Source organism: Parus major, chromosome 12 (genome assembly GCF_001522545.3).
Source record: "Parus major isolate Abel chromosome 12, Parus_major1.1, whole genome shotgun sequence".
NCBI classification, from domain to species: Eukaryota; Metazoa; Chordata; class Aves; order Passeriformes; family Paridae; genus Parus; species Parus major.
In genome coordinates, this window is record NC_031781.1 from 1,347,096 (window position 1) to 1,371,035 (window position 23,940).

General features: G+C 43.4%; 1 protein-coding gene across 5 annotated transcripts in view; it reads left to right on the forward strand.

The window, feature by feature from the left end:
* The window catches only part of FAM120A (family with sequence similarity 120A), a 48,446-nt gene extending 25,170 nt beyond the window's left edge, over positions 1-23,276 (forward strand). For 2 of the 5 annotated variants that reach the window (XM_015640884.3, XM_015640885.3), the window contains exons 9-18: positions 145-369; positions 2,806-2,980; positions 8,609-8,858; positions 9,563-9,677; positions 11,163-11,372; positions 12,237-12,420; positions 13,310-13,456; positions 14,857-14,998; positions 18,687-18,783; positions 21,290-23,276. In XM_015640884.3, coding sequence (XP_015496370.1) covers positions 145-369; positions 2,806-2,980; positions 8,609-8,858; positions 9,563-9,677; positions 11,163-11,372; positions 12,237-12,420; positions 13,310-13,456; positions 14,857-14,998; positions 18,687-18,783; positions 21,290-21,601 — 1,857 coding nt within the window. In that variant the 3' untranslated portion in view covers positions 21,602-23,276. The remainder of the gene's footprint in view (positions 1-144; positions 370-2,805; positions 2,981-8,608; positions 8,859-9,562; positions 9,678-11,162; positions 11,373-12,236; positions 12,421-13,309; positions 13,457-14,856; positions 14,999-18,686; positions 18,784-21,289) is intronic. The other 3 variants (XM_015640886.2, XM_015640887.2, XM_015640888.3) reach the window with 2 other exon arrangements.
* The last annotated feature ends 664 nt before the right edge of the window (positions 23,277-23,940 follow it).

Here is a 23,940-nt window from a genome sequence, read left to right on the forward strand (position 1 = left end):
TATTCTGCACACTGCAACAGCATGATGTGAAGATTTACTGTTTTCATTGGGGGTGAGGGAGGAAGTTTGCTGTTTCTCTTGGCTGATCTCCTGCTATGTTTCTGGACATATCCAAAGCATTTTATTTTCTATGTTCTGTTACAGGCAGAAGGTTCCTCTAGTGCTTCTTCAGGAAGTCAGGCAGCTGATGTCAAAGGGAATCAAAGCAGTAATCCACAAATCCCATGCCTGTTGTCCATGCCCACCAGAAACCACATGGATATTACCACCCCTCCATTACCTCCAGTAGCACCTGAAGTATTACGAGTGGCAGAGCACAGGCACAAGAAGGGGTTAATGTATCCCTACATCTTTCATGTCCTAACCAAGGTATGACATTTTAAAATGAGGTACTGTGAGATAATGATTCTGTGAAGATAATTGTCCTGGCATTTCTGACTAAAGAGTATCAGATTTTTACATGCTTTTTAGTGCTCTAACTTCTGGTCCCTTTTTAGTTGTTTGAACCAGTTTCCCCCCCCTGTTTTCTAACCACTGATATGGTACATTGTTCTAATAAATGTGAGATGACTATAATTAGAAGTGTTTATTTACAAAATTAATTATTTTTTCCCAACCATTTGCAGTTATTTGTGTATATCTGTATGCATGGATGTATATGTCTGTATGCATGTGTTTATCAGAGCCCATTTCCATCTAAAAATTCCTGTGTATGTGCTTTGGTGTCTGTGCCAAGTCTTTTCTATTTTCAGTGTTCAGAAGTACTGAGATTGTTTTCCTTCCCAGTCTGATCCCTCCCATTACTGATAGCTGGCCCCGAGAGAAACACAGCAGCTCTAAGAAATAGGTTTTGTACCAGCAGCTAGCAAATGGCACTGTCCCTGTGCCTGGTAACCTTTATTCACCTTTAAAATCCTCTTCAGGACAGTAAGGACCACAGGCAGATCTGAACTCTATGAAACTAAAATTTACTGCAACAAGGTTGAGGTTTGGATTTCCTATTTGCCATTTGTTTCTTTAGTACCACAGCTCATGTTGCTGCCATGTTCTTGGACTTTTTTATCAAAGACAAGTAAAGAAGAATCAAAAGGTCTGTGAAGACCATTGATGCTAGCTCTTTTTCACACTTTGCATAGCCAAATATTCTTAGGGTGTTTGAATCCTACTTGATGTTTAATCACAGAAACATTTAGGTTAGAAAATATCTTTAAGATCATTGAGTACAACTGTTAACCCAGCACTGCCAAGGCCAGCACTGAGCCATGTTCCCAAGTGCCACATCTGTGTAGCTTTTAAATCCCTTCAGGCTTGGGGACTCCACCACTCCCACCTGAAGATGTTTCCTTTGTCTTGTCCTTTATTCCTGGGAGCAGAGCCTGCCCCCCCCAGCCACCCCCTTCCATCAGGGAGCTGTGCAGAGCCTGAAGGTCCCTCCTGAGCCTCCTTTTCTCCAGGCTGAGCCCCTTTCCCAGCTCCCTCAGCCCCTCCCCAGCTCCGTTCCCTTCTCTGGACACGCTCCAGCCCCTCCAGCTCTTTCTTGTTGTGAGGGGCTCCAAACTGAGGCCAGGATTGGAGGTGGTGCCTCAGCAGTGGCCAGCACAGGGGATGGCACTGCCCTGCTCCTGCTGCCACAGCGGGGCTGGAACAGGCCAAGGTGCCCTGGTCCTTCTTGCCCAGCTGGGCTCCTGTTCAGCTGCTGCCAGCAGCACCCCCAGGGCCTTTCCTGCCGGGCCCTTTCCAGCCCCTCTGCCTCAGCTGGGAGCTGCAGGGGCTCTTGTGAGCAAGGACAGGACCCAGCACTTGGCCTTGTTCATCCTCACACCACACTCACATCCAGCCCCTCTGCCTCAGCTGGGAGCTGCAGGGACTCTTGTGATCCTGGTGCAGAACTGTTGTGGTGGAAGGACGGGAATTCTTTAGAAGTGGGCACGTGTTCCAGGTTATGTTGCTGTTATTGAGAGACCTCTGAGTCATAACCTTACACTTAAGGTAGTGTTGTCTGAGTTAAACCTGACAATATCCTAATGTAACCACTTCAAGGTGTCACCTTCAGCATTCATTACTGGGATAGTTTAAATAGTGGTTTTTTAAGAGAAAGTAGCACAATGGAGTATTTTCTTGTCAGTGTTAAAAATAAAGGTTGATTTTTGGAGGCAGTGCAGGCAGTCATTTTCCAAGAATATCTTAACATGTTTGGATGTGCAGTTGTAGAAAACAGTGTTGCTGTTTTGATAGAAAATGTTGGAAGATTCTTTTATGCTTTTTTTTTTGTTAAAAAAAAATTACATTACATGTATTCAAACCCAACCTTACTGTAGTAATTACCAGTTAGGTGGTTTTTGTCCAGGTGTGCTTGTGCATTGTTTTTTACAGTGAGTCCCCAATGCTGTTTCAAATCCTGCAGCAAAAAGTCAGGCTGGTGTTTTTAGACAGCATGAATATCTTTTAAAATAACTGCCTGAAATCTAGATCAGCTTCAAATGTGCTTTGGCTGTCTAAAAGTACATTGCTCTATTTCCATGTGTACTGTTTTTCCAAGTGCCTGTATTAAAAGAGCAATATTTAGTTAATCCTCACATGTAGCTAGTCCAGACAAATGTGTGTGTGATGGAGAAGGCAAAGAAGAAATCAACAGAACCTGGAGGGAGTGAAGCAGGCTGGGCTAATCCTTCCCTGAGCTGAGATCCACTTTACTGCTGAATCCCATTTGTCTTCACTAGCTGCCATGTACTGGGGTTGGATTGGGTTGAATGCTTTTTGTTCACTGTAACATGTCATATTTCTCTGCTTTCTTTCATGCCAAAGGGTGAAATCAAAATCGCTGTTTCTATAGAAGATGAAGCCAACAAAGACTTGCCTCCTGCTGCTCTCCTGTATAGGCCAGTGCGTCAGTATGTTTACGGAGTCCTGTTTAGTTTGGCAGAAAGCAGAAAGAAAACTGAAAGGCTTGCTTTTAGAAAGAACAGACTTCCACCAGAATGTACGTACTGCACAACCCATGCTTTATTCCTCTTCCCTTTGCTGTGGTTGCAGAGCCTCTTGTACCATGATGTGAATGGGAATTGTTGCTAAGATCCCATCAGGGTAGCTGATGCCAGAGGAATTACAGGCCTATTTGATGCCATGGATAAAAGAAAAAGATGTTGCTAATTTTAGATTTTATTTCCTATCATAGTTTAAGAGCTATAAATGTTGCCATTTCTAAGCAAGCTCTGAGGTTTGGTTTTGAAGGTCTGCTTCAGCTACTGCCAGATCTGCAGTGAGTGATGTCAGCTTGTGATGTCATTTGCGTGTATGGCAGAACTGGATTTTAGGAAACTTCTCTGCACACACATACAAATCTGCCTGTTCTTATCAAAAATGGGAGGTGTGCAGGTTAACTTGCCCTGGCTTCCCAAATGTGTCCCTGAAGCCACCTCGGGGAAATTTGCAAATATCTCATGTCCTTCAGGTATTGGCATATAAAAACCTAGTTTAAACCCCCCAGAAATCAGGGTGTAATGTTACCAAAGGTAGACCTGGCTGAGGACAGACTAAACTTGAGCAAACAGCCTTGTCAGAAGATCCTTTGACTTGTTCAGAGACGTGGATGTTAATCTTCTCATTAATCTGAAAGTTGTCTTTTTAAGTCTTCAGTTTCCAGGAATTAGTGTCATTCCAGCCCTCATTCTAGAGTGTTTTTGTTATAATGAATGCATGCAGGGAAATGACTGAACTTTGCAGTAGCATCTTACAAAGGTTACAGGAACACAGAAGCATTCAGTGCATGACAGCAGCAGCACATGTATTTAAATGTAGGAGTCTGCTGTCACTGTGCTAAATTTAAGAATCAGATATTGAAATTGTATGAAATCATCATTCACAGGCTTCATTTGTAAAAGGATAAAAATAAGTATCAGTTGTAATCTTTATATTCATTCCCTTTGCTCTTTCCATTTGTGATTGTGAAATGTTTTTGTACATTTGTAGTGAAGATGATAATCTCCCAATGGTGTTCGAAAAGCTGTTTATCTTTGCCAGTTACTTTGTGGGAATCAGTATTTACCCTGCTTGAATAATACCTCAGCACACCTACTCACAAACTCCTTACTTCTTAAAACTCACACAACATAGTGGTATTTTGGGTTACAAGGTCATTTCAGGATTAAGACAGTGATTTTATTTGCAGTCCTCATTTCTCCTCATGAGAATTCTGTCCTGAAAAGCATACTACAGCCTTTTTTTGGTGAAGTGACTAAGTGCTGGAGATCTGCTTCAGGTTAATCTTGTAAACCTAGAATGTTCTCTTTAGGCTACTGGGGAAACCTATATAATCTCTATTTTCTCTTCATTTATCCTGCTTTCCAGAGTTTATTCTCAGTGGAGGGTAAGCACACTGCTGCTGACTTGGTTTAGTTATGAGAGCTCTGGCAAATCTTGCTGCAGCACACATTCAGCTACTGACCTACTTCCAGCTTAGGACTGACCAAGCTCTGAAAAAAAGCAAAAACCAATTTGAAAATATGCCCAAAAGTTCTTTGCTTTGCTGCAAAGCTGGCAGTGCCAGTAAAGATGGATTTGGGCTGCTGTGCAGGTGTGGGATGGAAAAGGGCTCTGGTGCAGGAGTGCCATTATTTTGCTTGGCTGTCTTACAGAGCAGCAAAGCTTGGGCAGTCTATGCAAGACATAAGGAGAGAGCAGTGTCTGAAGCACTGATTAGCCTTCTCTAACTTTTCTGAGCACCAGGCTATAATGAGCTAGTGATGCTCATTCTCCTCCAATGTCTAAATTATTTTGCTGCTCTCAAAGATGAGTAAGTTATGAAATGCAGTGAAGAAGACAATTAAGAGAAAATCTAGGAATTAAGATATGTTAAGAGAATTAAGAAATTAGTTTCTGGAGAAATGTAAATGATCCTTAAGATTTATGTAGAGAGGTAATGAATATTAATATCTAAAATACTGCCATCTTTGTTGTACAAACCAAACACTGGCAACTTAATAATAGTGCTTGAATAATTGGCAAGGATATTGCATGTGAGGGTTATGGGAAGCTGGGAAAAATGCATAATAAACTGACATGTCAGGATTACTACTAAATATATAGATGGCAAGATAATGGATCTTTCATGAAATGGATGACTTCTTGTCTTTTAAAACATTATTATTTGTATGAGGTTTAAAAGCCAATGAGGAACAACAGCAGCAGCAGTCGGTGGGGTTCTTCAATGATCAGTGTCTGCTAAGTAATGCCTTTGGTGTACATGGCCTCATCTCTTCTCCCAGAGGACAGGAGACACTGGCTCACAGAGTGCCTGGTCATTTTGGCTGCCAAGGTGCTGACCCTCCTACCCTTCCCTTCCCTTGCAGGGGGTGGAAACCAAGGGTCTCCCTTGCCCTGCTTGTCAAGCTCTGAACCAGGTTATTTCCATGTCCTGATAAATACATGTGTGTAGTGAAACCATCTGCTCTTTCTGCTCCGTGGCAAAAGGCACACTTGCACAAGCTGTCAGAGCTCCTGGTTGGATCCCAAGGTTTGTTATTTTAAGCTCAGCCACCTTGTGACGTGCTGTTCCCATCACGGATGTACTCGGCCGGCACTGGCCCTGCCAAGAGGAAAGCCATGTCTCTTGGGCAGTAGCCCTCGTGCAAAATCAAGCGTGCTGAGTTCAAGCTGTGCTGTCAGGAAGGATTCTAAGGTTAAAAATCACAGTTAATGAGTAAGACCAGAACCACTGGAGCTGTGCTTAGCAACCAGAGCTCTGCTGGGATGATGAGGCTGGGGCCTTTGGAGTCCATAATGGCACTCAGGTGTTCATCAAGGAGGTTCCTGTCATGCAGGTTGATGCTGACCCTCTTTGCTTGGATTAACCTTAGCATGTGGTGAGGACACTGTTGAAAGCAGAGGTCCATAGATTGTGTGGTGCTTTGGGCCTCTGTGAGCATTTAAATGTGCTGATGAGCAGTAGGTTTGGGATGAAAACAGTATAATCACCATGGCAATGGGGCTGAACATGCTGATCCTAGTTGTAGTCAATGCAGTTTTCAGGGTAGGCACTGCTCATTTCTCAGTGGAAGTCATGGGAGGAAATGCCATAAGTCCTGTGATTCTGGCAGCTGAGGATGCAGTGAGTTTGGCAGCAGTCTCAGCAGAGATTTTTCAGAGGTTTAAGAAATAAGTGGATATGGACAAGTCCTGAATTCATCTCTCAGGTTAAATGCTAATTTTGGGTGGACAGTGCTAGAGTTGCTTGTGAATGGATTCAGCTGCAATTCCTCATCCCCATCACTCAGAGGAGGAACTGTATTCCAGCCCACTAGACTGACCTTTGTGTTAAACCTTTCCACAAGAAGCGTGGTTACCTGCAGCCAGCTGTGGCTCCCCAGCACAGGGCTTGCAGGAGCAAGTCCAGAGAAGGCCATGAAGATGTTCTGAGGGCTGGAACATTTCTGTGGAGACACAGAAAGGATTCTTTAGCCTTTAGAAGATAAGGCTCCAGGGCAAATTAGAGCCATTTCCAGTACCTAAAGGGACTCCAGAATAGCTGCAGATGGACTTTGGGCAGCAGCCTGGAGTGGCAGGACAAGGGGAATTGCTTCCAGAGGGCAAGCATGAAATACTGGGAAGAAATTCTTCCTTGTGAGGATGGTGAGGGTCCAGCAGGGAATGGAACAAGATGGGCTTTAAGGTGTGTTTCCACTCCAGCCATTCTAGGGGTCTTGTAAATCACTATTAGTTAGCACAACATAGAAGGCAGTGTTTATCCCTAATGTGACCTTTGTAGCATGTGTCTGAAGAACAGGCTGAGGTATTCTTCCTGTGGCCTTCATGTCACAGGGCTATGGAAGTTCTCATCCACAGATTAAAAGCTTTGAACCGTATTTGAATGTTGAAACATAAGGTAGAAAACATAGACAGAAAACATCCCCTTTTTCTAAGCTTAAGATCTTTATTTGTTCAGTGTAATGGAAAGAAACATCAGGGAAACACTGATGGTGTGTACAGCTTTGCTTCTGATATCTAAAGCAATTACAGAAGGATTTGAAAGCACACATACATTTATTTTGCTATTCTGGGCCTAAGCAAGCAGAGTAACCCAGAGAGATGAGCTGTGCACCAGGGCAGGGTAGCTCTGCTGGCTGATAGAGCCCATCTTTAGAGTACAGTGGTGTATAAAATTTTGGGAGGAACCAAAATAGAACATGATTTTATAGTGAGGCGACCAACTAAATATATCAGAATGTTTATTTGCATTGCTGCATGTGATCTTTGTAAAACTGCCCTGAGCCCTCTGAAGAGGAACTGAAATGCTAGGCTGGGTTTATTCCCAAAAAGCAGGAGAGCTCTTTGGGTTGTTCTGGAGTTTTTCTCTTGAATCCTGGCCATCACCTCTGCTGTGGTTTGCCTTTCCCTGGCTATAGAATCACACATTAGGCTGCTGCCCCATTGCTGAAGGAGGCTTTGTAGCCATCAGGCCTGTGCTGGCACCAATGGGACACATTCCCCAGGCTGTGTCCAGTGGATTTCCAGCAGAAAGAGCAGGTCTGGGCTCCCTCAGGGAATCTCCCTGGGCTGTAACCTGAACCTGCACTAACAAGTTCCTTGAACCTTTCCACACTGCATAACTGGCTCAGAGTTAGAAGGGTACAGGCACGCTGTGAACTGTGTCAGGCTGGGGGTTGTTGCTCCACAGCCAAGGGTATCATGTCTCAGCCTTGACTTGAACTTGTGTTCTGTTCTGGTTATCTTCAAACAGGAGAAGGGAGATGATTTAGCAGCAATGTAGAGTGAAGTGTCTTTGTGCTGATGTGGATAAAAGGGAGCTTAGGCACAAAGCCACTAACCTCTTCATAGAAAGCAGTGCAATAAATGGGAAGGCTTATGTAAAGTAATGTTTTGTAAAATCCTTGGGGAGAGGAACTCCACACCTGCCTGTATTTGAGATCTCATTCCATTGCAGTAGCTGAACAGCTACAGACAAGTATAATAATACCAGGTTTAAGTGGGATTGAAATAAAATCACTAGGATCATATTGTTCTTAAAAGACCACCTATGGAATATGCTTGTGTTTATGTACTATTTTTATTTATTGCTGTAGATTTCTGATCCCACACAAGTATTGTCAGAGACGACAGTATGATCACACACAGATATGACACAGATATTTAAGGGGAAAATTGCACTTCTAAGTTAAAATCACAGAATGGTTTAGATTGGAAGGGACCTTAAATACCATGAATTTCCAATCCCCTGCCATGGGCAGGAACACATTCCAGTAGACCAGGTTCCTCCAAGCCCTGTCCACCCTGGCACTGAAAACTTCCAGGGGAAGTTGTGCTTTTTGTTTTAGAAAAATATGTGTATTTCCTCTATGTTGTATATTCATTTGAAAATATTAGCATGACATTCCTAGTGTATGCATGTCTGTATACACCTAACTTGTAAGTGATCACAATTAAAAGATACTTCATGCAGGGTTTGAATTACCAGTTTGGCAATGTAATCCAACACACTATTGCAGTAAAGTGATGCTTTTTGAATCAAAATCTCTTGCATGTGAAATTTGAAATAAACGTTGGAATATGAAATATTAAGTCAGGCTGATTTTCTGCTGTCGCCATTCTGCAGTTTCACCAGTGATAATTAAGGAATGGGCTGCTTACAAAGGCAAATCTCCTCAGACCCCTGAACTGGTGGAAGCCCTTGCCTTCAGGGAGTGGACCTGCCCAAACCTGAAGAAGCTGTGGCTGGGCAAAGCCGTGGAAGACAAGAACCGACGGATGAGGGCATTCCTGGCCTGTATGCGATCAGACACACCAGCAATGCTCAACCCAACTAATGTGCCCACTCATCTTATGGTGCTCTGCTGTGTGCTGAGGTTAGTATCACCTCCAGGGACATCAGAACCGAGGAAAAAATTTACTCTGGGGTCCCTAGAAAGTGTTAATTTATGTTTGCAGCCTCACTGGAAGAGGGGGTTTGGTTTGGTTGTAGAAAAGCGTGTGTGTAATTCTTTTCAGTTTCTAAAAGGTTGATGGGAAGATAATCCTGTGTTGCAAAGAGGTTGTATCATTTGAATTAGTTTTCCCTTGGGGTACTCAAGGCTTCAGCTCAGTAAAAAACCAGCTTTTGGGGCCTCAGAGGCTTCTGTGGGTAAAGTTACACAGCAAAAGTTTTCAGCTTTCCAAAGCAAAAGTCACAGAGGTCAAAATCCTGAACTGTTTAATTTTGAGATTGAAAATTGACAGAGGAATTGAGAGATGCTTACATTTGGGGTAATTATTTAAGACAACTAGCTTGTAATTCTTTCAGAAGCCAAGGTTAACATCTTATACATTTAAGCCTTTTTTGAGAATGATAAATGTAAATTTGTCTTTGGTTTCATTGAACTTTTTCTTGCCTTTTGAGCACTAAAACACTGTTTCTCCTTATAGGCTAGTTAAGATGAAAAAAAAGTGGTATCTTAAAGCTCTTCTTTTCACTGGCACAGCATGTTTCTCTCCTGTCACATGTCCTGTATCTGTGTTGGTGATTTCTGACTGAGCCATAAAAGCCCTGACCGAGGCTGTTCTTCCCTGGCAGGTATATGGTACAGTGGCCGGGGGTGCGCATACTGCGGCGCCAGGAACTCGATGCTTTCCTTGCCCAAGCATTGTCTCCAAAGCTCTATGAACCTGACCAGCTTCAGGAACTCAAGGTAATTCTTAACTAGAACTTATGTCATTCAAGAGATTTGTTTCCAGCTGACCTGGGAATTGTCATGGCTGATCTGTCTCACTAAAAGCCTTGCACAATCACCTATACTTTCCAAAATACTACTCTTAGTGGCTTAAAGTGTTGCAGAGATGGCTGCAATGGTCTACCATGTCCATTTTCTAAACTCAACACAATAAATCAAAATCACAGACTGGGTTGGGTTGGGAGGGACCTGAAAGTCCATCTCATTCCACTCCCTGCCATGGGCAGGGATATCTTCTGTTATCCCAAGTTGCTCCAAGCCCTGTCCAAGCTGGCCTGGAACACTTCCAGAGACGGTGAACCCACAGATTAAATGACATCTGGGAGTAGAGATTTTGGCAAAGTTATCTATTATAGAGTCATGAAAGTCTTGCTTCTCAAGATCTGATGCAAAGAGGAAGAAATTCCACTGCAAAAATCACTGTTCTTAGAGACCTAAGAAAGGAATTCCCAGAGAAAACATTCTTTCCATTCCAACACAAAACAAAATGCCACTGATAGCAGATAATATTTTGGTTTAATAGTAATTGTTTTATTTTTCAGTCATACATAAAGTAATGCAGATTACTTCCATAAGATATGTTGGTTAGCTGGAAGATGCAGACAGAAAGAGCAGCTGAATTTGAACCCAGCCATGTATCTCTAAAATGAGCAGGAGAGTCTTTGGGCTCTTAAAGGTTGCTTATGTGTAAGGGAGGTGGTAATGCAGTTTAATGTTAAAATTTATTACCTAGGTCTTGAAAATCTTCTCAAGCAAAGGCTGATATTTTGAGAAGTATTTTAGAGAACACCAGTAGTGATACTTTCTTATGCCAGTGCTAAAAATACACTTGCTGCAAGCAAATCCTTTTTGCTTTGACCGCTAGCAATTATTCACTGTTTAATTCTACCTTAGTGTCCCTATCCTACATTCTAAATAAAGCTGTTGTATGCATACACACTACTTTGTAACTAAGAGATCTGTTCTTAGAGCAAAATCTGGAGTCAAGCTAATAGAAAATCCATTATAAAGGAGTTCAGAAGGAAATGTGTTACATGGAAAGAAAAATGGAATTTTGCATTGAGCTCGTTCCTGAGATGTTCCACCACATATCTCAGAAGCACATAGTTCTTTGGAATAAAATTTGTAATGAAGTTTTCTGCTGCTAATTTCCTGTAAATGCCTGAAGAAGTAGTTTATGTTGTGCTTTATGTTGAGAAAGCAGGGGTTTGTGTTTATCTCTGGTCTCCAGAGCAGGTGGATGGGACCACAGCTTTTCTGAAAATGGCAGCTCTGCATGCACAAGTGAGAGGTCCTGGTGCATTCCTCTGCTCAAACCTCTGCAAGTCTGGATGACCTTTTAAAATCCCTCTGTTTGCAGGAGTTTTGAAAAGAATGTATATTGGAATAACTTTGAATTACATGTCATTGCAATCTGACTGTATTTCCTCCATTTTTGAACAGATTGAGAATCTGGATCCCCGTGGAATCCAGCTGTCTGCTCTCTTTATGAGTGGTGTGGACATGGCTCTTTTTGCCAACGACGCCTGCGGACAGCCCATTCCATGGGAGCACTGCTGTCCCTGGATGTATTTTGATGGGAAGTTATTCCAGACCAAGCTCATCAAAGCAAGCCGGGAGAAAGTTCCTCTCATTGACCTCTGTGATGGTCAGGTGTGTAGCTGTGCAGGGTGATGGAGAGTGCTGTGTGCCCACAAGGGTTCCATGCTGTGGGTTGTCATCATTCACCTCATGTGGCACCTCTGCTTTTGAAGGCAAATGTGAGGGGAATGACTAATGGGTGGGTTTTGCTGTTCAGTTCCTTATTTCTTGATGAGTAGGATGGCATTTGGGTAGATTTGAAAGAAGAGGCATCAACTTGAATTTGATGATTTTTTTTTTTTTCTCTGTGGAAATGGAAACACTGATATGATGAATAGCCAAGTTGGAAACTGCTCATTTGTTCAAGTCCCACCTTTTTGGGTCAGACTGTCCAAAGGGCTAAGCTGCACTGGGTTTGTAGTGAAAGAAATTGGTGATTTCTAACTGATTATACAGTTAGACTTCACAGACAGTGAAGTCATTCTTGGGGTCCTCAGCTCAAAATCTTTTCACATTTCTTACAACCATCTTAAAATATGAATGAAGGAGTTTTTTGTGTTATCCAAATCATGCAAAGTTACTAGCTGCCTGTAAAACCAGGAAACTGATAAAAGAGTTTACTGAATAACCCAAACTTCTTTGTTTTTTAACTTTTTGAAAGGTATGAAATTGTATCCCTTCATTTTTGTGACTTGAGGGAAGCTGATCCTGGCTTTGCTACTGATGGGGCTGTGGTCCCTCTCAGGGCTGTAACCCCCCAGGCTTGTTTCAGCCTGTAGGCACAGACTCTGGTTTGCAGTCCAGGTTTAGGATGATGATTCTGTCTCTACTCCTCTATTATTTTGCATTTTCCTTTGAATTGGTTGTGTAAATGTAGCTTTATACAATTGAAATGAGAATTTTAATGTCCCACTGTGACCTTCTCTTTATTCCTAGGCTGAGCAGGCAGCCAAGGTTGAAAAGATGCGTCAGAGCATCCTAGAAGGATTAAATTTCTCCAGGCAGAACCATCCTCTCCCTTTCCCACCTCCACCTGCCATGCCTTTCTATCCAGCTTCTATGTATCCTCGACACTTTGGGCCAGTCCCACCACCTCAGGGCAGGGGGAGAGGCTTTGCTGGTAAGTGATGGGACAATGGTGCCACACATTCCCTTACCTTGCACATTCCCAAAACTACCAACCCTGGTCAACTTCATAGGGAAAATACAGGAAAGGGAAGTGGTCAGCTTGTGTTGGCCTGTGCCAATCACTCTATTTTGAGGCTGCTTTTATCAGCCCAGTGATACAGAATGTGCTGTGTCGCTGCGTATTTTCATCAGGATTTTAGTAATTGTGCCAGATCAAAATATTTTTACTGTTATTGTAGAATTAGAAAAAAAGAGGAATGGATTGACACTGGGTGGTATGAATTACTGATTTGCACTGAAAATTGGTTCAAAACATTTATAAATCAACAGACACCGTTTAACTGTCAGGGCTGAAGACAACCTTTCCCCCTCCCCACTCCTCTGTGTTTTGCTACACAAACACAAAAACTCTGTGTTTTGCTACAGTCATATAACCATTGGCACCCTCGAGTGTAAATACTGACATAACCATTCCAGGCTGTTCCTAGAACTGCTCCCTTCCTCAAAACCTCTCTGTACCAAGGCCCATCGGTGTATGGATCCCGGACTCAGGCATTCCAGGGGTGCCGTGACTGTAGCCACCAGAGCTCACTGCCAGAAAATTGTCACAAGGCTTTGCAGTGCCCCAGAAGCTGGGATCCCATTCCAAGCCCCAAGCCTGCCCTTTGGATCAGGGGCTCCCTGCTGGCTGAGGCAGCAGGACACCTTTGGCCAGGGCTCCCTCGGCGGTGCTGCAGCATCGCCCACAGGAGCCCGGCCCGTGGGAGCGCGGCCCTCCCGCCTGGCTCTGCAGGGGTGGAAGGAGCCAGCAGCCTCTCTGCTGGGGCCTTCCTGGTTGCCTGGCCCCCTCACAGCTTTTCCCCTGTCTCTCTTTACCCTGGGTCTAACAGGAGTCTATGGCTTCGGAGGCCCTTATGGGGAAACAGTAGCCACAGGCGCTTACCGGGCCTTCCGGGTGGCGGCAGCGGCAGGACACTCCGGAGCCTTCTCTGGCAATGACAGCAACAGGACTAGCAAGTTTCAGGGCGGTAATTATACCCAAACCCCTTTTCTTAGAGCTTCTGGCAACAGCTTCCTCCACTGTACGGGTCGGTCTGAGGCTTTCCTACTGACTCCCTGTCTCCCTAACTGTCTCAGTTTCCCTCTCTAGAGCCTGCCCGGCTGCTGTCTGCTCTGCTCCCGTCCCTGCCGCAAGCCCCCAGCGCCAGAAACCTCCTCCAAACACAGGAGAGCCCCAAATCCAGCGGGACAGGCTGTCTCCTCTGTCCCACAGGCAAAGAGGGCATCTGTAACCCACTGGCCTCTGCCTCTGTATTAACAGGGATTTTCCAAACTCTGGGGACAGCTGAGCTTTTTGCAAAGACCCAGCGTAGAAACGACTGACTTTAGTTTTACTGCTGAGCCCTTTGCTGGCATCAGTGCTGCTGTGGAACCAGGAGTGGGATTTACTTCCCTACCTGTGTGCCCATCACTCACTTCCTCTATGATGTGGGATGATGGAAACTTGTTCAGGGTAATTTTTTCCCACACATTTAGCTGTTCCTTCTGGCCTCCGAGCTTTTATCCTAAGAGCAAGCATACTCCTAATGCTTCATGTGTGAATAACTCTGGCCCTTCAAACCATCTGCATTTGGAGCTGAAGGACTTGCACAGGGAAGTAGGAACCTTCTGGATGTAATCAGTAGTGTAGTTCCCAGCCTGTTAACATTTGGAGACTAATTATGGCTGTGTAAACGCTGTGGTTTGTAACCCTTTTGGTGCTGATGGTCTTACCAGTAACATCTCGCTCAGTTCACATACCTGGATTTCTTGAGATACATGTTGTGCACCAGAGCTGAATTAGTATAAAGACATGAGCAACTTGAACAGAAGCTATTCTGCATCTTAGAAACTGTCATTTCTTTGAGGGGGGCTGATAAATCCACCTTTTAAACCAGATCTGTTTGAATGCTACATTTTTATAGCAACTTAGTGTTAGTACAGCTTATCCAGCCTAGTAAGTTCTTTATTGCCAATATAATTTGTGTGGTCTATGCTGATACTTGCTGTTGGCTGTAAAGTGCCTTGAACCTGCAAGAATTCCTTCTTCTTTAGGAATGCAGGAAAAAAACAATCTTCAGCCAGCTTGTAAAATCTCCCTGATTTCTTGAGGCTTATCTCAAGTATATTTTTAATTACTGAAACTGAAGCACTCATGTCAGATCATTTTTCTTTTCATAATTCATATCTATTTTTAAAAAGGGGTGGGGGGAAGCAGGCTCTTGGAGTTCTGGCACTTCTGGAATACTGCAAAATGAGCAATAACTTCACAATATCTGTAGAGGAAATGGGTTACGTGGTAAAATCTGGGCAGATCAGCTTTCCAATCATTTGAAACTTTACTGTGATGATTGTGAAGATCAAAGTTTGGTTTTGCTTTTATGTGCAGGAGTCCAACCTATTCCTTCTCAGGGAGGGAAACTTGAAATTGCCGGCACTGTAGTCGGCCATTGGGCTGGAAGCAGACGTGGACGAGGGGGGAGAGGGCCATTTCCTCTGCAGGTGGTGTCCGTGGGAGGACCAGCCAGAGGGTAAGTGCCAGCCTGGGAATGTGCTTCTCATGTGGGATGTAATGATTGAGGAAACCAGGGAAAAGCTGGAGATGAATGATACTGCATATGACACGCTTTAGGACCCATAGGGTCAGTTATACCCACTGAATATCCAAGAAAAACGTTGGCATTCCTTTTAAGATGCTTTTCACCAGTTATTTGTATAGGTATAAGCATTTTTACATGCAAATAAAACATATACTCAATCTGGTATAGCTATATATGGGTGTATATATATACACACACAGAGGTTGGTTTTGCATGAGGTGGTGACTTCAGGACTTTTCCATGAAACCAATAGATACATTACATTCAATTCCTTTCTTTTTTGTGGAAGGACATTTATTAAGAAGCATAGTAACAGTTGTAATAACTACATTATGTAATCCTGTGAAGCAGAAAACACCTGAAGGACATTTCTGGGTTTAATAGTTCTCTGTTAAAGTCATGATGGAAGTGTGCTTCAAAGAACGTTAATTTCTTCAGCTCTTCCACTTCATTTAACCACAGCTGAAGTTACAGGTGCACAATGTGTCTGAAAACCAAGTACAAAAATACCTAGTTTTTTACATTTAAGATTATATTTTTTCCATAGGCTTGCTGGTTCTTTGCCTTACAGAAAGAGCTCTCTTTATCTTTCATTAAGATTGTTTCTATTACAGGAGACAATCCTAAAGTAACATGATTTATGTATTGTGTCTGTATTAGGAGTGGAATAAAGCTGATGGATTTATTGCCACCTTGAGCTAGGGAGCAGCAGTGTGAAAGACTGCACTGCATGAATTTCATCTGTCTGTTAATTTACTCCAATGTGCACTATGAAGCTTCATGCTGGAGTCAGCCAGAGCTGTTGGAATGCCTGTCATGTTGGGCTGAGTGAGGAGCTGGGTTAATCTGAAACCCTGGGAGAAGGGGAGCTGCTGTGGGGCCAGGGAGAGGCAGGAGCAGTGGGAACAAATGTGAACAGTTGAGTGGCAGCAGAGCTGACCCTTTGAGAAGACCCCATTTAGCTAGGACTGCCCAGTTCTCTAGAATGAGATCCAGCTGCCAAAACAGAAGCACTGAGTGTTGTTTTAGGTGTTTCAGACACCTGTGCAGGCGTGGTGGGGGGAGGTTTGGGAGCCCTGTGCTCTCCAGAGCAGCATCTGGAGACAGTGGGAGTGAACAAAGGTGGGGAGGTATGAGGTTTGCTTGGGTACCAGAGGACAAAATAACCCTTTTCACCATTGAAGTGAGGTTCTTGGATGATCATTAGTTCTGTATTTCATGAGGATATGTGAACAAAAGCAGGTTGCTTCTCCCAGTCACCTGCACTCTGTGTGGGGAGGTGCTGCTGGTGCTGGCTGGTGTCCAGCCAAAGCACCCTGAGCAAGGTCTGTGGGCACCCTGGGGCTCAGAGCTGGGTTACATCCACACAGGACAGCAGTTCCTCTATCTCCTGAAGTGGAAAATACCTGAATTCACACAGAACATCAGTAGCTGGGAACTGAGAACCCTCCTTATCTGGGAAGCGAACAGATCACTGAAAGGGTGTTGCTGCTCTTGCCAGTACCTTTATGACAGAGAAATATGATTTGAGATAAAATGCCTGAAGCTTCTTTTTGGAGTTGGGATGCTGTCTTAAGGCAGTAATGTTTGGGTGCAGATTGTCACCCCAAAGACACAGGAAAACTGTCAATGCCAGATCTTCCATCAGATCAGCCCTGAGAGGGCATTAGTCACATGAAATGTTACTAGAATAGGCCAGAGGGAAAATGACTGCAGGCAGCTTAACTTGTTTGTTGGGTCAGTTGATACTAAAGTAGAACCAATAGGAAAACATGCTGATGTTAAGGGTTCTGCCTAAAGACAGTCACAGAACCATAAGAATATATTTTGAATTGGAAAGGAGCCACAAGGATCATGGAGTCCAACCCCTGGCCCTGCCCAGACCCCCCAACAGCCCCACCCTGGGCATCCCTGGCAGCGCTGTCCAAGCTCTCCTGGAGCTCTGGCAGCCTCAGGCTGTGCCCATTCCCTGGGGAGCCTGGGCAGTGCCAGCACCTCTGGGGTAGAGCCTTTCCCTGATCTCCAGTGCTTTAACAACAAGTTCATGTTGGCAGAGGTTATTTCCTACCAAAGGTCACAACTAGGAAACAGCACAGCAGGTTGCCTCAGTTCATGGCCCAGTTTTGCACACTTGTATTCCATTTTTATCTCTTTCAGCAGAGGGGATTGAATCAGGCTTGTTCACCCCATTGCCTCATGTCTCTGCAACACTGAGCTCAGATGTTGTTCTTATTGTGTAAAATTCCACCATCTGCTTTGTATTGGCCTGGATCCATCAGTGTATTTAGTGTGATTTTCTGAGGGGGAAAAGTTTTTCTCAGCTCCTTGAAGGACACGCTTTGACCTTGTAAAAGGAGAGCCAGTGGGGTTGGCAGGGAGGGAACACAGTGAGAGGGACTCCCATGCAAACCACAGCTCCTCTCTTCATTCTCTGCTGCTGCTTCTAAACCCCAGAAATTGATTTCTTACTGCCCAGTGTGGGAATTCACAGTGTGTGAGAGGAGATTGGGGGCACAGTGCTGTTCCCCTGGGCAGCACCTGGCTGCTCCAGCCAGCCCCAGTGGGGTCAGGTGTCACCCCAGCACATCCAGAGCAGGCATAGGGCACTCCCAGGCTTCTAGAGCAATCCAGTATTCCTGGAGAAAACAAGGCATTTCTAGAACAGAGTTCTTGACATAATCACTGGGAAGTTCATTCTCTGCAGCTGATGGAGTTAAAGCAGTTGTAGCTGAATCCTGAAATTGCTGAGGTTGTAAAAGACCCCTAAGATCATCAAGTCCAGCTGTCAACCCAGTACCCACCACTATGCTCACCCCTAAACCTCATCCCCAAGTGCCACATGCACATGTTTTGTGAACAGTTCCAGATTGGTGACTCCAGCACTGCCCTGGGCAGCCTGTGCCAGGCCTTGACAACCCTTTCTATGAACAATTTTTTTTCCAAATACATCTAATCTAAACCACCTCCCCAGGCACAACTTGAGACCAAGGTGAGAAAGTTTGGTTTCATCTGATGTACTCTGTACTGAATCACACCAAAAAACAGCCCCTGATGTGTCTTAAGTTGGGAGGCTCCATTGGAAAGCATCCCAACTTACTGTCACATGCCAGATTCAGGTGAAACTCCTTTATTCCCTCAGTTTCTTAGATAATTTTGTACCTGCACAGTTTTTAATTTCTGCCTCATTTTCTTTTATCAGAACCTGTCTCATGTGTTTACATTGGGAACTGTTACTTAATAGGGGAAATGGCTTCCTGTGTAGTTCAAATTGCTATTTTTGTAAGGTGAAAGTATTTTGAGCTCTGGTTTTTAAGTGCCATGAGGATAATTTGACACTTGGAAAATGTTTCTTCAAAGCTTGAAAGTATAATTTATTGTTTCTTTAGAAGGGAAATCTAGAAAGACATGTTTTATTGCTCCAGACCCAAAAGGTTTGCTGGGTTTGATACAACTGCAAGCAGTAGAACCCTGCAATTCAGAATTAGGCATCATGCCTCTTTAAGGATGTGTTGATAATAGGCACTGGACAGTAAAGCTAGGGAAATAACACTCCAGCAAAACTAAGTGTAAAACAAAACTGATATGTGTTTTATTTTCTCCCCTTGCCCCACCCCTGCAGGCGTCCTAGAGGAGTTATCTCCACTCCGGTGATAAGAACTTTTGGAAGAGGTGGAAGGTACTATGGGCGAGGTTATAAAAGCCAGGGAGCAATTCAGGTAATGAAGCCTTGTGCCTGACTGCAGCACGCTCTGTGATGGGCTGGGCTGGGCTGGACTCCAGACCAGCCCCACTTTAACAGCTCCAAGTGTTTCTGGCGACCCGTGGAAGCTGTGAGCTGCACAGCCGTGACAGGAAATGCTGGTGCCACAGCTCACTTAAAGCAAACTTTGCTTCTAAAGACAGACGTGGAAGAATGTATTTTGACATGAATCTTGTGCCTACACAGCTCTAACCAGCCATGGGAGTAGAAGAAAATTTAGAAAATGGGAGAAATACAAAGCTGAAACAAATTAGCAGTTCTCTTCCTGCCCCCACTCTTCCCCAATTTCTTTTCTGGGACCATGGTCCAACCTCGTGAAGGAAAGTTTGTAGCAGTGAAGGATCTTTGCTGCTGCCATGCTCCAGATCCAAGAGGTCACTCTAAACTTCTTGGGAATAGCAGAGCAGCCTTTCCCCCGAGCATGCAGGTTCCTTTCTGGTGACACCCTGCAAAGCGTCCATGGATCATGACTTCTGTCTGTTCCATGGAGCCTTCAAATATAACTAAGGCACACTGCTGATCTGTATGAGATGCCACTTGCTTTCAGAGTTGTGTTTTCCTCCCTTTTCCATGGTTCTGGCTGCTATGCAGTTTGGATGAATGAGTAGTAAATAGCTGGAAAAACTTCCACAATAAATATGTCATATGGACATGCCATTTTTCAGGGAGACCTGAGAGTAGGGGTGTGTTTTCAGGTGTCAGAGAGTAAAAGAGAGCATATTCTCCAGTAGATAATGAAGCAACTTCATTTAACTTCCAGTAAATTAAGTTTAATTTCCAGTAAAACTTAATGTTTTACAGGTGTGAAAATTCAAATACTCCTCTTTATAAATTGCTGTGTACACAGACTATATGTCTACAAATGTACCTGTGGATCTGAAACTTTACATCTTTAAATAGAAGATAAACCACTGTATAAATAATAGAGCATCTAATTTTTGAGTACCTTAAGCTTTGAAATAAAGGAAATCCTGAAAACGAGCTCCCAAATACTCCAGGCTTACTACAGGTGTACATATGGGAGTGTAGTTCAGGTGGTAGGTGCAGGTGTCTTGACAAGTGCCATCAGGGTTGGGTATTTGCATTTTTATTAATGATATGTAATTTACATGGTAAATACTTGTGATCACAAGGTCCTGTGTGTAAAATTGTGCCTGGAGAAGAACGATAAATGGCATTTTCTATGGACCTGAGCTCATTGCATTTTGTGGTCATCAAGGCCATATAGGATGTTCCTTCTACAGGAAGAGAAAAAAGGTGATTTAGAATGCACATGGCAGGGAGAACTTGGGCAAGTTCCCACACAGTGAGTGGATTGTGAGGGCCAGGTTAGGCTGGGAGGTGCCAGTGGCCCCTCTGCCTCAGTGTGGGGCCAGGCTCAGCCTGAGGCACTTCCTCCCCTCAGCTTGGGAATCTGACCATAACAAGCTCTCTGGATTTATCCAACACACCAGATTGGTCTGTTTTGTTCCAAGATGAGACCTTTCACTCTTGTTCTGGAACAAAACTAAAGCTTGTCTTGAAAGCTGAACTCCAGGATGTCGGTAAAGAGGCACGAGGACAATGATCAGTGTCCTCATGTGCAGTCCCATACCTGTGCAATGGGACTGAGAATTGTCATTATCTGGATAATGAGATAGATCAGAACAGCAGTTCTGACTCACCTGCAAAGTCCTTCTGTAAAACCCTTCAGCAAAATCCTACTGCAGGTGTTCTAGTAGGTAACAATGGAGGTTTTTATACTGCAGAGCTGTTTGCTGCTGAGGTGTCCCTGTCTTAAGCCATTTCTTAGCACTTGACTTTGTGAACAGTGTGACAGACCAGTGTGCTGCTTAGCAGCCTAATCTGCTTATTTTGGTTTGATTAAAGCCTTTGTGTTTCTGGAAGGCTCAGATTAATTATAAATACTTAAAAACTAATTGTATGCTGCATCAGTCTGGTTTTTATGGCTATACTCAGTCTTGTACGATTTTACTATATGCTTTTTTATGCAAGCCTTTCCTAATCTTGGAAGCATATAGCTTGGTGCAGGGAACAGTGCGTGGTGCCTCTGCACTGCTCCAAAGCCTGGCTGGAAACAGTCAGGTTTGTATTTGAGTAACGTGGAATCCTGGAGCTGAATCCCAGCACACACAAACCAAGGAGCAAAGTGCAGCTGTACATTGGTTCTCCCTTTTGGTGTTTCAGACATTTATGTAGCTCTGATGTTGTGAAAGGAGGGCAACATCGAAGTTAAAACTAAAGCATTTGCCCTGGGGGCATCAGAAGGCTCTGGGGAACACCGAAAATCCTCTCTGTGTATCTTGTGGGCCACTTCTTTCAGCAATGCCTAATATTTGGTGTTCACTCACGACCCTGTGCCCTGCATGCTGCCTGTTGTAGTGTCCTTATATCAGACTGTACATTTATATACATTTTTAGCACTGGTTCTTCAGTAATTCTCTTCTTTTTTTAACAACTAGGGCAAACCTCCTTATGCTGCTTCAGCAGAAGAAGTAGCCAAAGAACTTAAGTCAAAATCCGAGGAATCTAAATCCTCACTTGTGTCTTCAGATGGATCCCTGGCTGAAAATGGAGTTGTGACTGAGGAAAAACCAGCTTCCCAGATGAATGGGAATACAGGAGACATCAGGGCTTCCAATCAGTCTGAAAGTGCCTTGAGTAATGACTCTAAAATGTGCAATACGAATCCTCACTTAAATGCACTAAATGCAGACAGTGTTTGCCATAAAGATGATGCTCTTGAGGCCACTGTCTTAAAAAAAGAAGAGTAAACTTATTTTTTATAGAGGGTGAAGGATGTTGGGAAGGGTCAGGATTAGGAATATCTGGAAAGAAAGAGAGCCTACAGTTATGTACATTTTTTCCTTTCCGTAAGAGAAAAATGAGGACTTTGGAAATTCGGATCCCTCTTTGATGTCAGAGATTTAAACAACACATTTTTTTAGTTTTAACCAGTTGTAGTCAAAATGCTACAATAAAACAAAAAAAACAAAAAAAAAAAAAAGAGAATGAAGAGCATTTGACTCCCGCACTTAAAATGAAGTATACATAAAGTTTAAACTGGTTATGACAAAAGCTTGTAGTTTTGTTTTTTGAAATATAAAGAAAACAAATTTTGGCAGTCTTTAAGTATATATAGCTTAAAACTATAATTTTTAGTACTTGGCACCATATGTATGCCATTATATTTGATTTTGCATTACTGTGTCACAATAAAGCTTTCTTTAAGGCTTTGATTTCATGATTATGGGGGGAAAAAGGCACAACCACAGTTTTTTCTTTCTGAAATCTCATCACCGTTGCCGTGGTTCTTTTGTGTTAAAAATGTGCAAACTCTCGAAACTACCAATTCTCAGTAACACTGCAGTTCTGCTGAGTTCAATAGACATCATACATATGTTACGAGCGAGTTAAACGGAGATAAACTTGAAATCATAGAAGATGCAAACGACCTTTTAAAACAAACACAATGTGTTGGGAAACTTTTTGTGACTAATACCATGCATCCGTGATCAATGAACTATGTGGTTTTGAATCAGACGTAGACCATTAGTACTACTATTTGAGCTAAACTTCTGCATGGTTCATGATTTTTAAAGTGTGTAGTTAATATTATGCATGTTATTGTCCTCTTTCTTCCATTCTTACAAGTACTGTGCCCATTTGCAAAACAAAAAAAGCTAATAATCAGTAATAGTCCTATAAAAGATGTTAACTATGTTTAGTCATTGACTGATCTTGCTCTAACCTTAAAATTTTGTGATTATTGACCTCTGTTGCATTTATTCTAAAACTTTAAAAAAAAAAAATTATCTAGCCGTTTTGAATATCAACGTTACCCTGGTGTACTCATTGCTGTATGCATTATTGTTCTCTGTTGCTGTTTTATGCCTTCATATTAGCAAATATGAAATTCTGTGAAAAACAAAAAAAAAATGCTTTGATCTTCAAAAAAAAAAAAAGTACCCCCCTTCTGTAGCAGGAAACAAATGGCTTGTTCTTGAGAACTTTCCCATCAAGAATTTAGTATAAGCAAATATACCTGTATCATTTTGATGTTTTTGTTAGTGTTTCCAAACTTAATGTACTTCAAAATCAGAATCATTTCTTTATATTCGTTTTCATATAATTCTCCTGATGCTCTTCATCACACATTAGTGATCAGAAATGAGGTGTAATTCCCCATTCCCTGCCCGCCAGAGCTAAGTAGGTATCTTAATGTAAGTTGAAGGGAGTTCTGCCCCAACTCATGGATTGTGCAAGAATGAACTACTGTTGGGTTTGGCTGGTTGTAGATGGATTGTGGTGTGGTGTCTTTGAAGGCTATTGAATGCAACTTACAGTGCTTAATAAAAATCTTTATTCTTTTAGTATAAAATACTGTATGCCTTTTTTGTCAAGTATTTTTTTAATTTACATGTAAATAAAAGTTTTTCCTATGCTCAAGTCAAGTTGGTTGAGTTGCCAGGATCTGTAGTGTCCTCCTGAAAGGCAGAGTAGGGAAGCAGAGCCTTTGGTTGTGGCTGCCCCTGGATCCCTGCAAGTGTCCCAGGCCAGGCTGAGCAGGGCTTGGAGCACCCTGGGACAGTGGAAAGTGTCCCTGCCATGGCAGGGGGTGACAGCTCTCAGATCTCTTCCAACCCAAACCATTCTGGCATTCACTCACTGCTGGAGGACACCGCACCTGGTTGGAGTCATGCCCTGGCTTTGCGTGTAGCTCCTTTAGATGTCACCTTTAAATGTCAGATGGCTAAAGAGATGCAAATAACAGAGAAATAACGGGGCCAGTTGTTTAAAGAAAAAGACAACTGTGTGTGCTCACAGAGATTGATGGGGGTGGGCAGTGCCTCCACCGAGCCGGGAAGCGATGGGTGTTACACAAGATCCAGCTGACAGAACACGAGGGGCTGCAGATTTACACCTTGGTGTGAACTGGGGAGCTTTCTCCTCTGCCGTGCCTGTCCACTCGCTGCCCGGTGAGCTGTGAGCGGTGAGCACGGCTCCTCTGCCCTGCACAGCCCGGGACAGCGATCACTGCTCTGCCCTGAGCCCGGGACAGCGATCACTGCTCTGCCCTGCACAGCCCGGGACAGCGATCACTGCTCTGCCC